Raw genomic sequence first — 15,963 nt, 5'->3', positions numbered from 1 at the left:
CCTAGATGGCCTTAGAAAACTACATTTCTCAATGAATTTTTTTTTATTTCTTGAGTTTTTTAAAATTTTAAACTATACTCAATTATAAAATTAGTAACAAAATTTTCTGAAATGATATCCCATTTAATAAATCCAAAAATACCACAAAATCTTTTGGGTGATACGGTGATCACTGTTGAATGCAATATGAATTTTCTAAATGGAACGTTCTAGGTTTTCTAAAAAATTTAATTTTCGGAATTATTTTTAATAAAAAAATATTTTTAAAAGATATCTCAACATAAAATACGATTTCTTGATTTTTTTTAAATTTTTATAATCCATATATTATTTAACAATCTTGAATTTTTTAAATAAAAAAGAATATTTCATCCCATAAATATTGACATCAAAATAAGTATATATTATATATTCATACATAATCTAAATATATTAATATATAGTTATGTGGTCAACTTTAGTACATATAGTAAGAAAAAATATATATGAATTATATTGTTTTATAGGTATCTATTTTGTAAAAATAGATCATATAATATTTTATAGATATATATATATATGGAATTTTCTAGATTTTTAAAAAATATCTCATCATAAAATCTAATTTCTTGATTTCGTTAATTTTTATAATCTATATAACATAATGTATTTAAAATAGATGAGAAGATTTAACTATATGTATAGATATTATTTAATAATATCAAATTTTTTAAAAAATAAATATTAATATTTCATAAATAAATATTAACATCAAAATAAGTATGCATATTAGTATATATTCGTATATAATATAAAATATGTTAATGCACGGTTACATGGATAACCTTTAGTATATATATTAAGAAAAAGTATATGTGAAATATATGTTTTTGCATATATCTATTTTTAAAAATAGATTAGATAATATTTATAGATATATAAAAATTGTATTTTCTTTTCAAAAAATAAATCAGATCTGTTCACCGAAAAAAATGAAAATAAATCAAATAATATTTTATCTATATTTTGTATGATAGTTATGAATATGAATTATCACACATATAAATGTGAGCTTATTCAGTTATTAAAGAATACGTCTACAACTAATGTAAGAATATAAAAAAATTCAAAATGGAGCATCAATAATTCATCACGAGAATTGAATATAAGACCTTTAAAATATCGGGTGCCAGCATGGTGCCGCTTCCATTTCGGGACTATTATGTGAAATTCATTCTTCTATTTCCGTTCGTTGAAGTCGCGAATGGAATTGAGAATACATACTCGCGAGATCAGAGTGTATTTCAGATTTCACCTGGCATGGCATCCATGGGGGATAAAACCGACAAGCGGTTTTTTGGGCACGGAGCCGCTCCATGTTTCGTGGGAAAAGCGGTTTTGCTATATCAAAAGAAAACCACTTTTCATTTTTTTATTTTATTTTTTTTGGATTGTCAGCACACATATAAATCATTATATTCTGCATAAATAGTGACATTGCTTCTCTCTCATCAAGGAAAGAGTAATTGATTTCAAGGCCCCAACCTCTTCCTCAATCTTTCACCCTACCCCAAAAAAGAGGGAAAGGGAAAAAAAAAATCCTCGATCCATCAACTTATATCAAGTAAGATTCGACTTTTTGATCCTGCTTCCTCATTCATACGATTGAACGAGTTTCTGATATCTTATTGTATGATCATCTGAATTCTCAGCATTATTGTTGCATTCTCAATTAACTTGTTTTTTAAGAGGCTCATATTGTTATTGATTGTCAACCAGCTTTGTTGAGGTAAGTAGTTTCAAAGGTTAGGAATAACCTTTGAATTGAGACATCTTCGACGATTTGCTAGGTAAGGGAGAAACCCTAAGGATGGGGAGAGGCAAGATAACGATCCAAAGGATCGATAACTCGACTGCAAGGCAAGTGACCTTCTCAAAGAGAAGAAATGGATTGCTTAAGAAGGCAAAGGAGCTTTCTGTCTTATGCGATGCAGAAGTCGGGATTATCATCTTCTCATGCACCAGCAAGCTTTATGATTATGCAAGTACCAAGTAAGATTTATCTCTCAACTTCATTTATCTTACTCTAGCTAGGATCATACAGTGTATGTATGAGCTTCATTAAGGATATATATATATATATTATTTTATTTTGGTTAATTATATTAAAAAGTACGACATTTGCACTTTTTTTTTTCTAAATATAGCATAACCTTTCGAAAATAGCACAGAAACTTTGCATTTTTTTCTAGATATAGCATGGCCTTTGCAGAGTAGAATATAAATGTACAACCTTTGCATTTTTTTTTCTAAATATATCGTGAAAGTTAAAAAATAGCACATGAATGCACGATTTTCAAGCTAAGCTATGATTCTAGCACGGTGTCAATTATTCCATCAAATGTAATGATAACAGCTAACGGGAGTTAACGATGTAATGTGGCACAACATGATTGAATGAGTGGCACCTGGCACTGTTAACTCCATGTTAGTTGTTATTGTCCAATCATGTAGGGTCTACTCGTAAATTATGTTCTATCACTTGGCATTATTAGCTCCACATTAGTTGTTATCGTTACAATTTGACTACATAATTTGCATTATACTAAATACGTAATTAAACATAAAGATCGTGCTATATTTAGGAAAAAAGTGCAAATGTTGTGCCTTTATATGCTACTCTCTAAATATCGTACTACATTTAGAAAAAAATGCAAAGTTCATGCATTTCTGTGTTATTTTCCAAATATCGTGCTATATTTAAGAGAAAGTGTAAATGCAGTGTTTTTTAGGTAATTAAGCCCCTTTTTGTGTAAACTTCATTAAGTTATTATCTCATGATATGACCCCAAAAAAAAGTTATTATCTCTTGATTATATATATATATATATATATAATGTTAGTATATGTGTTTTTTAGGAAAGTTTTGACCATTAACGTAATTGGCTTTCTTAATCTTAACTGATGATATTATAATTTTTTGTTAAATCTCCACGTTCTATTTTCCGAAGTAGGTGTTCTGATAATCCTTGAAATAATTGGAGTAATTCCTTTTTTTTTTTTTTTACTTCTTTACTTCATGCATGGGCCTGCAAGTCCTTTTTTCTTTTTCTCAAAGGTTAAGTTTGATCACGATCAATATTTACCAGAGAACTTTTTATATATATTTGATAATCTTTAATCATGTCAGTCATTTCAAAATGAAAATTCCGTGGAAGCCATTGGAATAATTTTTCTTACAGTTCATAATTTAAACTGAACGCCATGTTGTCTCACTATATATGTAAAGTTTGCAGATTTCTAATCCCTTGACGAGTCTTACCTCCAACCCCTTTACAAGTCTTACCCAATCAACTTCATTTGATGTTTTTTTGTTGTTATGAGGGGATGCATGGGTTAGCGGGCGAACAGAAAAAGTGAAATTAAGGACACATATATACTCATCAAAAAAGAAAAATAAGAACAACATAATCTCACTAATCATCATTGGACCTGGAACTTTTCTTTCCTAGGTTGATGGTGGATACCGCTGCATTAAATCCTATTTCTTCATGTTGCTCTTGACTCGCGGCATCGTTGTTTAATTGACGTTCATCATGTCGTATTCTAATTAGTCGCAGGACTAGGTTTGAGCTTATATATATATGGCTCTACTTAGTGGCAATATATTTGATATGCATGCATAACTAGTTTCCACATCTTTATATAAGTGTGCATTGATTGTACCGATATTCTTTTGCTATCTTAGCATGTGACATTATTTCTTGATCATAAAGAGGATTCTGATTCATTTATATATGGTCTTGACTCGAACGGACTCATTACTGCAACCATGCCTTAAAAATCGATAGAAATCATGCTTGGTGAAGTTCTGAACAATCATAAACCAGTAAAAGCTCAAACTTGCATCGACATGGAGCTGTTAGGAGTAACTGGGTTGAACACTCAACGGGGGAATTCGAACATGGGCTAAGTGCTTTATATGCCTTTGAGCATATCCTAATAATATAAGAGTGTGGTTCATATAAAATGTTTATACCACCATAACATGCCAGCAAAATCTAAAATATGTTGTTGGCTAGAGATTATGAATTCTGGTGTTATCAAATCTCTAAATTGTATCGATAACTTTGTCCAACAGCATGGCATCCATCATCGAACGCTACAAAAGCGCTAGGGAGGAACATAACCAGCTATTGAATCCGGACACAGAAGTCAAGGTAACAATTGTTATTATTATTTGCCTCTTGATATTGCCCCTTACTGCAATATCGATATATATACCGAAAAGTATGCTTTGTAAGTTCAAATACTCGAAAATTCTCTGTGAGAACAAAAATTTTGGCATGATGCATCCTATCTCTGAAATTCCTGAAGCAAAGCTTTTGGGCAGAACTCGGAAAAATGCAAATCTCATTATATTAGATGGTTATTAGTAGAGATTAACCGAAGCAACATAAATGAAATGAAAGCTAGCCTTGATCTCCCCGGTCAGAGAACCAGCATTGCTCATGACCCGATTGAGTTGCCAAGGATTCATGTCAAATTTTGATTCATTATATGCGTATGATGGATATCCTGGTACATACGCTAGTGCATATGGAACCAATGCAATGAAACTTGGAGATCAATCGATGCAGCCTTTTTTTAAAAAAAATTTATCCTTCTTCTTTTTTTTGGGGTGGGGAGCTAGTTTTGGAAAATGGAGGCAGCAAGCTTAAGGCAGAACCTGCAGCACCTTCATGAGTCATACAGGTAACTAAAATACACATCCATTATAACAATTTCGATATATTTATACAATATATATACAGCTAGCAATAATAGAGGGCTAACAATGTATTAATTTAACGCTTGATCATCTTTGCCCTTTGAGCACCTTGGTCGACCAATGCACGCACACTTGAATTTCGGACTTAATACGTTACGAAAACTAATGGTGAAGGAAAGATTTTTACTGATCCGGTTCAAACTATGCTGTATATTCCTGCAGGCACTATATGGGGCAAGAACTGTCTGGTCTCACTGCTAAAGAACTAAAAAGTCTGGAAAACCAATTGGAAACGAGCATAAAGAATATCCGCCTGAGAAAGGTTAATTATCTGATCTTTTTTGCAAATAAATGTATGTAACAGCGATACCATATGAAAAACACCCTCTTGATTATATGAGATTCAACTCCTAACGGACATTTAGTCATCTCCTAATTTGGTCTCGCCTCTCTAACAGATGGTATACTTTTGGTCATTAAATTGTTTTTGCAGGATCAAATTCTGAATGAGGAAATCAAAGAGCTGAACAGAAAGGTAATATTAATTGCTGAAGGATCGAACATGGTTTAGCAGCTTAACATATATGGAGTAGACAATATTGGAATGCCAGAATGAAAATAGAGGATAAACAGCAATAGCGGTTCTTGAAACTCGAAATCAGAATCGTTGCTGATCTGATACCACGTTAAAAGACCAGATATCCTGAATGTTAATAAACAATAGAACGAGAGGTAAACAGCAACCATATGCATAACAGTAATGTGTTTGATCCATCTTACATCTCAGGGGAGACTCATACAACTGGAGAATATCGAACTGCAGAACAAGGCAAACATTATATACCAAGAAAATTCGGAATTACAAAAGAAGGTATGCATATATATATATATATATATATATATGCTACATGGGCATGTCATATATCATTGATCTTATCATGTCAATTCATTCTCTTCAATCATTTTTCATATCCCTGATTATATCAATATAAGGGTGCTAAACCAAAGCAGATCACCAGTGCAGCAGGGGATGTGAATCAAGCAACCAATGGGTGTGACTCACATGGACCCTTAAATCTCGAGCTATGCAAGCCACAACCTCGATCTAAGTAGCAGTATACCAACTACAGCACCGAAACGGGTAATGGACTAACTCAGTTTCCTGCTCTATGTGCCCCCGGACATGTTTCTAATTGCTAAGTATCTGATCGCACAGTAAGTTCCTGTGTTACTAGGAGGTATCCATGACCGATAAGCGGCTAGCATAAATCAAAACATTACTAAGTGTAGGAAGTCAGAAAAAAATAAAAAGGCATCTCACTGTGATGGTCGATCAAAATCCTACTTGAACAAGAAACTCTGGCATATATTGGTTTGAGGCTGCTGCATGTGCGTCAACTCATGTCGAGAGAAAAGGATCCATGCAAGCACTGTGAAACTTATTGTTTGAAATTACATTACACAATTCTTTTGTTATCTTTGTTGTTCGGTCTTCTCTGCGTGTGTCTGCGTTTTTCCCATCACGAACACCAATTTTTTCCCTGGGGAAGCTCATGCTTTATAGCTAACTGGCACTGACTGTACGAACATTGCAACAGATTGCAGCTCCAGTAGCATAAAATTTCACAGTCAAGGGTGCTCTCCATTCATTTCAACATCAACAGGATTGGCCTGCTAGGATCCATGAACGGAGCACGGGCTTGGAATTATGTAACATGATTTGCTGCCGGCTCCTCTGTAAAGTTGCATGCTAACGAGAGTGAAGTTATACCAGATGTTGCATGTGTTGTCGTAGTTTCATCGCATATCTCTAAATAGAGACATTGCTTGTTGTGGACAATCAGAAACCGTTTTTCAGATTTTGATTAGATGGAAACCACTGACCAAAGTCATCCCACATATTTTTCCGGCTTTACATAAGCACGATGAGTCGGATCTTTCCCTCTCATATTAACGGTTTCTCTCTGCCAACAACTCAACTACATTCATAGGAACATATCAATAGCAGATACATATGATTTGAACGTACCGATACAGTACTCCTCTACCTGATGCTGCTATAGCTCCTCCAGATGATCAAGACAACAAACAATGACCAAACTCCATTGGCAACAGTTTTTCTTGCATTAGGAACCAAAGGATCGTATCAACTTTATGCTATCTTTCGTTACTAGATAATGTGAATGTGATATATGTGGATACCCGACTTGTCACCTGACGGAGCTTGGTTAAGCAAATAAACTAATTCTGGCCAAATTAATACTGTATGTTGATACAATGTAAGATTTGGGGGTGAAAATTGATTATTACTAAGTTGAGGGTAGAAAATGAAAATACACCCAGGTCGACCACCAAAATTACATAATTTATAGTTTTGCCCAATAAACGTTTGGATGAAATTGAAAATTTGCCAGGTCCTTCTTCCTCTCCGCAGCTTTGCCGCTCTGCGCAGTCGGAGTGAATCGGAATTGCTCTGTTTTCTTCTTCTTCTTCATCTTTTTCTTCGGTCCAATTCCATGAAGCTGAGAGCTTTCTCTGCAGCTCTATCTCCTCCCGCAGCAGCGGCTCAAGCTCGGCGGAGCTTCAGATCAGACGCCGCGTTGGAGGCCATAGCGAGGGCGAGCGGAGACAGGGTCCCCAACGTCGCGCTCTACAACTATCCTTCCTTCTCTGGCGCCTTCTCCGCCCTCTTTGCCCGCCTCTTCCACGACCGCCTCGGCCTCCCCTGCCTCATCCTTCCTTTCTCCTCCGTCGAGCCTCTCAGGTATCTATCTTCACTCTGTATTGGAAGTTTTGCCTGCTTTAGTATTAGGGAGAACTACCGCCATTGAGAGCTTGAAAATGGTGCGTAAATCCGGCGAATCTCCATTTGAGCTGCAAGCAGTGATCTTCCTTAAGATAAATTAAGCTTCTGGTGTGGGCAATTGAGATGCCAATCTATCTTCTGTTGGGTTGTGATTCTGTTTGTCTGCTTAGTCTTAGTCAAATTGTGAGTCTTTTCTTGTTTAATCTACAGGGTCGAAGACTTGTACACTGAGGGGATTGAGAGATGCTATCTTCTCGATTTACTCGGCCCAAGAGAATTTCTTGCAACGTTAGCACAGCGATCTTCTTGCAAGTAATTAATCCATCCTTCACCTGTTCGCTTATTTGACAGTAAATTGTTTACTGGCACGTGTTACCCCGGAGCTCTAAATATGAAGAGTCGGGTATGCTTCTTTATGGTTAGGATAATAGCGTTTGATCATCGGAAATGCATGCTTTCACGAGTTCCTCCCAGGAAGGCTTATCCGGAGAATGTCAGTATTTATATCAATACAGAAAAGAGCAGCTCTTTTTCCGTGTATGAGTACTTCTCAGCTAAACTTATGGAGGCTCAGTCTCCTAATGTAAGTTGAGCTTCAAAAGGTTCTGATTTTATTTCTCTTAAAGAATGAATAGAAATGTCAACAAGTATCACTGTATATGAAGGATGGGGCTGTAGCAAGTCTCTTTGAACCGAAGGACCGAGACCGTGTGGAGACAGTACTTAAGTACATTGAGGATGGAGATCTTCGTCGTTGGAGTTTAACGGATATCAGAGCCTTTAATATTGGATCAAGCGAATGGCGTTCAAAGTTGAACTGCGTCACTAATCCTTACATGTATGAACAGGTCTGGATGTTGACATTTGATTGCTTATGTCAGTTCCTTTTGTCATTGATGCCTTTTTATTGATCCAACTTGCTTTGTTGCAGTTATTGGAAATCAGTTTTTCGGATTTGATTGCAAAAGGAAGTTCTTATATATCATCTAGGAAGAATGCTGCGGCTAAATTTCTTGATAAAGTATTTAAGGTTAGATTGGGCAGAGGACTTTATGGGGAATGCCTGGTAAATATGCAAACAGTTATACTCCTTTCAGAAAATTCCATAGATCTGCAATTTTCTTAACATCCTTTGTCAATCTCCCATCTTAACCAGTTCTATGACTTGGTCCCTTTAATTTAATTACATAGTTTGCAATGACTTCCTTCCTTTGAACTGGAACAGTAATCATGTAACTTTCTCACCTTTTCTTCCCCCCACTGTAATGGCACCCTTTTCTCTTGATTAGGGAGTGAGGGCAGATGGCAGTTCCGACTTGAGTGATGAAATCGGGAAGCAGCTCAGCCTAAAGAGTGCTGCATCAGGTTTAAGGTTGTTAATGGTTTTTCTGTTTCCTGCAATAATGAGATCCTTTCGTGATGCTACGTTGCCTTTCATCTCAAGTTCTTTGGTGATTGGGGCCAGATATTGTACTTTATCCACCATAGTACATTAACTCAAAAACCAAAAATGTGAAATGTGAAAGAAGAAGCAAAAGAGCTGCTGCATTGTGAACATGACACGAAATATTGTTTACCTTGTTGTCTCTCTCTCTCTCTCTCTCTCTCTCTCTTTTTGTAGGCCTATAGGAGCAGTTATATACATGCAGCGGAATAATCTCAAGATGTGCTTGAGGAGCATTGATGATACGACTGATACATCAGAAGTTGCTAAGGTTTGCTCATTGATAATGTCAATCCATTTTCCTCTCTCTATCATGCTAAAAGTGAAGCTAAAACGATCACATCCAACTTTTCCTTCTATTCACTCCCAGGCATATGGTGGTGGAGGAACCCCGAGGTCCAGTTCTTTCATAATAAAGATGGACGAATACAATTGTTGGCTATCAGGGAACTGATCTGGAGTTGGAGGAAGATCCGAACTGCTGGCTAAAAAGAAGGAATATTTGGTCCATTCAACCACAAAGTAACAGCTCATGGGGCTCGAGGAGGATCTTAAAGCTAAGGGAAGTAGCCAGGCCTATGATCAGCTGCCCAGATGAGGGCCCTCTATGCAGCATTTACTCTATCAGCTGTCAGTAAGGACATGTCCTGCTAGGCAGAAAGTGGTGTGGCACGAGCTGATTTGGTTTTCTGGACACATCCTGGTGTACCCTTCCTGGTGCATCTTTGCTTGGGGCAAGATAATGTCGCTGCGCGTTCTGCAACTTTGAGGAGGAAACTCAACATCTTCCTTTGTCTACTTACCAAGGAGATATGGAGTAATCTGCTGACCTACTGTTGCTGAACAGGACTCCTGCAAATTGGGATGCTGAATTCTTATGTGCATTACAATGGAATAGGAAGTCCCTCCAAACTGTCATTAGGAAGTTTTGTTGGACTCATTACTTGCGGGACTTAGGATTGCTTCACTGCCTAATTTTGGTTGTCAGGTAGCTGATTGCCCCTTTCTTCATCATTCAGTTTGAAATTGATGTAATATTCACTTAATCTTGTACACATTTTTTTTTTCCCGAGGAAATAAAAAGTCGTACTTGTTCAAAAAAAGAAAAAGGGAATTGGTCCGGAGCATATCATGGTATGAAAGTACTCATAATCAGTTCTTTAGGAAGCTACTTACATTGATGAAACTGAATTCAGGATGCAGAAAGAATAAGGACAGAATATATTTACATGCTACGAGCTATTTAGTTGATCGGGCAGCCATCAGCAACTATGCCTTTGGCTGTTGGACAAGTTGCTAAGTCACAGTGCTCTCCCTGTGTTCCCCACCAGTCCACACTCGTATTCGTTATCCCTAGTGTGAAGTAAATGAGCACTCCCATGAACGCGACCCCAGCATCGAGAGCTGCTGAGAGGACATAATTGTACCTCTGCCACCACTTCTTCTGGTACCGGAATATGAAGAAGTTGAAGATCGTCCCAACTATGACCCATGAGTTGTAGTTCAAAGGGGTTGCTGGTGGCATGCTTCCCGTTGCACCCAGTAAGACTGGGAGATTGATCAGCGGGATCCAAGTTTGCTTGGGGAACGCCCGGTGGAGCAACCACACAACGACAGGCCCTGCTGCTCCGCCCAGGAAGAACCAGTTCATCGCCGAGTAATTCCCACCTGATCCAAAGATCCGCCTGGGCCCCACCAAACCCCATATCACCGATGCATCGAAGAAGACTCTATCGCTGGGACACGTCCAAGGGCTGCCTGGAGGGAGGAATTGGTCTTGGCATATATTATTTATAGATGTCAGCAACTGCCACGCCACTGCAATGTTGATGGTTCCCGCAAGAACTGTCCCAATGAACTGTGTCGATGCATGTGATATGCAGATGAAGTTAGTATTATTCCTCCAAAGACAGCAATAATGAATCATCTGCATTGCTCTTGATGATTGAGGACCATGTATAGTTGTTTTGTTTCTATGTTCAAGTAAATCTACATTTTCTACTTGTCTAAATGAAAAATTCTACATTTTCTAGTTTTGAGTTAGCAGAAGCTTTGTTTATAAAGAGCGGGCATCATTACGTGGAATGGAAGTCTAACTGATAGATAAGATCGATTGCACTTAGATTGCATTATTGTACCTGAACTAGGAACATAGATCGTGGAGGTATCTTCATGTAATGTCCGAGCTTGAAATCATTGAGGAACGAAACCGCCTGAGCCATGCTCATGTAGCCATAAGTTTTAAAACAAACATTAGCTATCGGTCTTCCTGGGTAAATTATACCCATTACGTACTCCGTAATAATGTTTAGGCCCGGTGTCTGTGACGAAAAGGAAGATGAGTGAATTGAAGGGAGTTTACAGGAAAAAAACATAAAGGAAATTCCAGTACAGTTGATGAATTTACCTGATTCGTGGTGGCAGTAATGATACTGACCGGGAGGGTGAAAACGAACGCGAGGGCGCTAGCAAAGATGAGGCCCCACCACGGCATTTGGATCTGATCTTTCATGAAGATGCACATTGCAAGAGATACTAAAACAGTCACAATGAGCAGCAAATAGAACCACCATGAAGGTATGTCCTTGTATCTCTTCATGAGGCGGGTGTGAATATCCTCCTTTCCCTCATGTGAAGCCTTGTACCTCTCATAGATCTCTCTGTTCATCATAGCCGGGTGTCGGGATGAAAAAATACGACAGAACTGATTAGCTCGTCTCACTGATAATAATGCAAACCCCCCAATACTGTTTTCCTTTCATTTGATTTGAATGGAACAGTTAGCTGTTTTGCATGATGTTGAAATTTGCTTATGCAGTGGGAAGAATGATGTTCTGAGAAAGTACCTTCCGTAGAATAATCCTACGTGAGTAAGTGTAGATGCAATTGTGGCGAACCCCAAGCCGTAAGTGACAGCAAAGAACATGCTCAAGTGGATCCTTCCTTGCTGCTCATATGCAAGCATATCTAGCTCGAAGTTATCGTTCACAATTTGCGATATGTTGTAGATCTGACCTTGGGAAGTGAACAAGTGCGACGAGAAGATCGGGAACTTGTTCGCACCATACAGGTTGAATCCCCAGTACATTGCGGGCATCACCACCCAGATTAGCAGTGCATACCCCACAAAAACATTCAGTATGGCGAAGAACGGGCTTATGAGCGGGCTGAACAGGAAGGATGCCACTGCAGACCAGTCCAGGGTTAAGGCTCCCACACCGAGGCCATCCGTTCCTGAACCCAGTTGCTGGGCGGTGACCGACTTCGAGAACACCCAACAGACCCATGAGATGCTTGTGAGCGTCGTGAAGAGGTAGCCCGGGACAATATACCATAAGAAGCTGCATGATAGGGCAATCACGAAGAACTTTGCTCGCGATATTTTTGCCTCGTCATCTTTCTCATGTAGTGCTCTGCAAACATGATCAATTCGGTTCGGATCAAGTAATTACTCAGAGGCAAATGAATATAATTCCTATATTCTACACACGTCTCAACGTTCCATAGTCACTCGTAAATGACGTTTTATACACACTCATGCTTGCAATCCGGCAGTCCAAGAATGACAATTACAATACAGTAATTTGGGTGAGACGTTCGTGGGCGTTGATGCAATTTGATTTTTTCTCATTAGGGGGGCAGAATTATGAAAGATGAGAAGACAGGGACCAGAAGTTCAACAATGAAATGTTGGTTTTGGGAAACTGGAACGGTTGTGTTGCTTGACTTCAAAGCTTCGACTAACGTTTCAAGCCCATACTTGCGACTGTGAAATTTTGTTAGTTTTCTGTGTACAATATAATGACACTAATGACGAGGTTTATCTTAATATGTCTCTGCATTTAAATTTTTTTTTTTGCCATTATCTTTGCATTTAAATCAAATATGATTTTGACTTAAGATTAAAATAATTGCTTAGTTTAAGCTTACACTTTCGAGAAAGATTCATTTTGTCTTTAATTGTCCCATTGGTAGATAGGAGATTCTCGAATCTTTTCATTAGGCTTCTAATTCTTCTCCAACGATTCTTAGGCAAACCAGTACGTAGCACTAGCTGTCGTTCTGGTGAGACTAAATAATTGAAACGAAAAGGACAAAGCTAAACATATTTTTGTTCGGTAATTACACTTAACTTGTTTTAGTTTTAATCAGTTGAAAATACCTTAAAAAATGGATATATGAAGAAGACAAAATGAACAATAATTTATAAATCTCCCTTTATATAGATACCCATATGAAGTTTCTCCTTACTTTTTTCCTACTTCTCGTCTTACTTGTTTTATAAATGTTATTGCCTAATCACTGTCGAGTATAAGATTATGTTTCATGCATATTCTAAAAGGAATCGTAACATAAAATATGTTCAGACTAGCTACCATCGGGTGCAACCCCGAGTGGTTTTGCTCCGAAGATAGCGAATCACACGGGCACATGTAAAGAGCGTAATCAGCAAATCGAACATTTGATTAGTGGATACGCATGGAAAGGGAGAAAGACATGGTACCGGAACAAGGAGACCTGAACAAGGGTGCTGGGCCACCACATGTGTGCCGGCTCCACAACGTACTTCCTAAGTAGCCCTGCCCATCCGTACCCCAATACCTGCAACGGTTCAACCATTTTTAACTTATCGATCGATAATCAGTCACCATATATATGTCTAGTAACCTATATATTTATATATATAATTTAATAAATTCTCGATTCAGCATCGCATTCTGCAATGTTATCAAAATTGAAAGTCTCAATATCGCCACGTAAGTATCATATATTTTATAGATTTTAAAGAATTTTTATAGATATAAATTCAACGGAAGATAATCTCATGCAGTCCACCGTCTGTAAGCATTTTCAATTTTAGTTTATCGTTTAAAAAGTTGAGGCAGACTAACTTTTCTCTTCTATCTCAAATCTAGCCCACTGTCAATTTTCCATCAAATTTAGACGGAAAATTAACAGTGGGCTAGATTTAAAATAAAGTGAAACATTAGGCTGCCCCAAAAAAATTTTAAATGATTGGCTAAAAATTGAAAATATCTCCTGACATTGGGTTAAAATAAGTTATTTTCCCTAAATTCGACATATATATAGTTACTATTAAAATAGAGCTTTCCAACAAAAAATATACGCTATCACAATTTACAGGATATTTTGATTTAATCTATTATTAAATAGTGCCTCATACGATTGTGATCGGTAATCCATTGATGTACACTATATACAATGATGAAACGTAGAATATTTTCCGTAATTTATAGAAATAGGACGTACGGCAGTGTAATTTGAGATCGACTACTCTCGTATAATATTTTCAGGACAGCCTATATAATGACATATAGAGGAAGGGAGGTCTTCCCACATTCAGAGGAATATTCATCATACATACATATATATATATATATATATTTACGGATGAGATATATATTAATATCAGATTTTATATGCCTATAAGAATTATATTCATTGTTTATTATTTGTGCATTGAAAGTACAATACACTTATGTTTATTATTTTACATACTGGTAATAGTTTATTTATTAGGCCATGCAGGAGAATACTCCCTATTAAATTAGTCTGTGAGCTTACAGGGTATTCACGTGGATCGTGAGATTAATTAATTTATTTTAAATCTATTTTTAAGAAATGCTTCAGTAACAAAAATTGTGAATTTTCCCCTCTCCTTGGATGATATAATTTTTTTTTCTTGTGTAAAAAATAAACATTTACGAAATAAATCATCATTTAACGTAAAAATCAACTTACCTGAGTAGTTATTATAAGAAGCCAGCCAGCAGCGAAGGAGATGCTCCTGCCGTAGAAAGCTTTGATGATATTCACGATACTGACCGCATAAGCCGACCCAGACCCGAACGCAGCCCCAGCATTAGCAAAGATCGAGATGAGGACATGCTCCTTCATGTTGAATGGACCGGGGTTGAGCGAGAATTCTCCCCCGTCTCCAAACCCGGGGAGCCGGAAATTGGTGGTGGGGAGGACTGCTGCCATGAACCGTCCGATGGGAAGGGTCGACACCTGGACTGTGATCTGGGTGATCACGAGGGACTGGGTCCGGTACGCAAAGAACTGGTTGAGGAATGAGAGGAGGCAGCACGAGAGCAGCCCCAGGAACCACATCCGGAAAGTCCATACCGGCAGAGTAGGATCGTCGGTGTTGAGGACAACGAGCCTGACCTGCTCGATCGGCGAGACCTCCTCATCGTCTGCGGTTGGGTTCTCGAGTATTTCAGGCTCAGGGATCTTTGTAGCTTGGAGGCCAAAAGATCCCATTGTGAAGCAAACCAGAGAAATGAAGGTCTGCGCTTGCTAGAGATTCTGTGGGGTTTTGATCCGTTTTTATATGATGATGAAGAAGTGTTAAGTAATTAAGGGTCATTCGTTCTTCTTTTCCAAATTTAGATTGAAATTGTTCAGTACATATAAATGGTATGTGTTAATGTAGTCCAATTCGAATCTTTGTGAAATTTGGTTGCTGATAATATCTCATTAGCTGGTCGATAATGATTTTAGGTAATTGTTTAGCTGTTTCTTTTGCGCTGTGACTGGTTTGGAAATTGGAATCACGTACGTAATATCTTCTCGCGGGAAGCACGATTCGTAGATTCAGTGCTGTAAATGAGTAGAGGATGCAAATATGACGATTCATGAATAAAACCGTGCATAACCCGGAGACTACGGATTAATTCGATTCAGCTTGGGGGCAGATACGGCTTTTTTTTTTTTATACTAACAAAGATACACATGCATTGCATGCGAGAAATCGTCTTTCGAGAATGAAAAGAAAAATTAAAATTATATAAAAACATATTAGATAGAGACGTGAATGATAAATTATATCGATAACGGTTCTAGTATACAATTCTAACAAAATATTTATAGTTTAGAAAATATCATCTTTCTAATAATTTTCAGAGGGATTGTACAATATATATCTAGGTCCATGAA

General features: G+C 37.5%; 3 protein-coding genes across 8 annotated transcripts; 2 read left to right on the top strand and 1 right to left on the bottom strand.

The window, feature by feature from the left end:
• The first annotated feature begins 1,479 nt into the window (after positions 1 to 1,479).
• LOC116195009 (MADS-box transcription factor 23-like) lies at positions 1,480 to 6,668 on the top strand. Of its 4 annotated transcripts, none has more exons than XR_004154562.1 (9): positions 1,480 to 1,603; positions 1,759 to 2,031; positions 4,121 to 4,199; positions 4,673 to 4,734; positions 4,973 to 5,072; positions 5,244 to 5,285; positions 5,538 to 5,621; positions 5,770 to 5,891; positions 6,349 to 6,667. XR_004154562.1 is itself a non-coding variant. In XM_031523955.1 (9 exons), exons 2-8 carry the CDS (start codon positions 1,850 to 1,852, stop codon positions 5,861 to 5,863), a joined length of 669 nt encoding a protein of 222 aa, XP_031379815.1. In that variant the 5' UTR covers positions 1,480 to 1,603; positions 1,759 to 1,849; the 3' UTR covers positions 5,864 to 5,891; positions 6,349 to 6,668. The 4 variants fall into 4 exon arrangements, 3 of the variants coding, with proteins under 3 accessions (XP_031379815.1, XP_031379817.1, XP_031379816.1); XM_031523955.1 differs by having other exon boundaries at positions 5,744 to 5,891; positions 6,349 to 6,668; XM_031523957.1 differs by having other exon boundaries at positions 5,762 to 5,891; positions 6,349 to 6,666.
• A 479-nt stretch (positions 6,669 to 7,147) lies between these two features.
• Positions 7,148 to 10,103, top strand: LOC116197449. Of its 3 annotated transcripts, none has more exons than XM_031527601.1 (8): positions 7,148 to 7,514; positions 7,767 to 7,868; positions 7,980 to 8,139; positions 8,222 to 8,404; positions 8,488 to 8,586; positions 8,846 to 8,928; positions 9,178 to 9,271; positions 9,371 to 10,103. In XM_031527601.1, exons 1-8 carry the CDS (start codon positions 7,267 to 7,269, stop codon positions 9,452 to 9,454), a joined length of 1,053 nt encoding a protein of 350 aa, XP_031383461.1. In that variant the 5' UTR covers positions 7,148 to 7,266; the 3' UTR covers positions 9,455 to 10,103. The 3 variants fall into 3 exon arrangements, with proteins under 3 accessions (XP_031383461.1, XP_031383460.1, XP_031383462.1); XM_031527600.1 differs by having other exon boundaries at positions 8,488 to 8,622; XM_031527602.1 differs by lacking the exon at positions 8,488 to 8,586.
• Positions 10,104 to 10,243: 140 nt separating this feature from the next.
• LOC116197450 (oligopeptide transporter 4-like) lies at positions 10,244 to 15,473 on the bottom strand. Its single transcript, XM_031527603.1, has 6 exons — positions 14,764 to 15,473; positions 13,505 to 13,602; positions 11,847 to 12,413; positions 11,408 to 11,660; positions 11,139 to 11,321; positions 10,244 to 10,858 (listed from the first exon to the last, which is right to left on the bottom strand). Exons 1-6 carry the CDS (start codon positions 15,286 to 15,288, stop codon positions 10,244 to 10,246), a joined length of 2,241 nt encoding a protein of 746 aa, XP_031383463.1. The 5' UTR covers positions 15,289 to 15,473.
• Positions 15,474 to 15,963: the final 490 nt, after the last annotated feature.

The sequence above is a fragment of the Punica granatum genome, chromosome 2 (genome assembly GCF_007655135.1).
Source record: "Punica granatum isolate Tunisia-2019 chromosome 2, ASM765513v2, whole genome shotgun sequence".
Taxonomy (NCBI): Eukaryota; Viridiplantae; Streptophyta; class Magnoliopsida; order Myrtales; family Lythraceae; genus Punica; species Punica granatum.
This window is presented reverse-complemented; position numbering and strand designations above follow the sequence as displayed.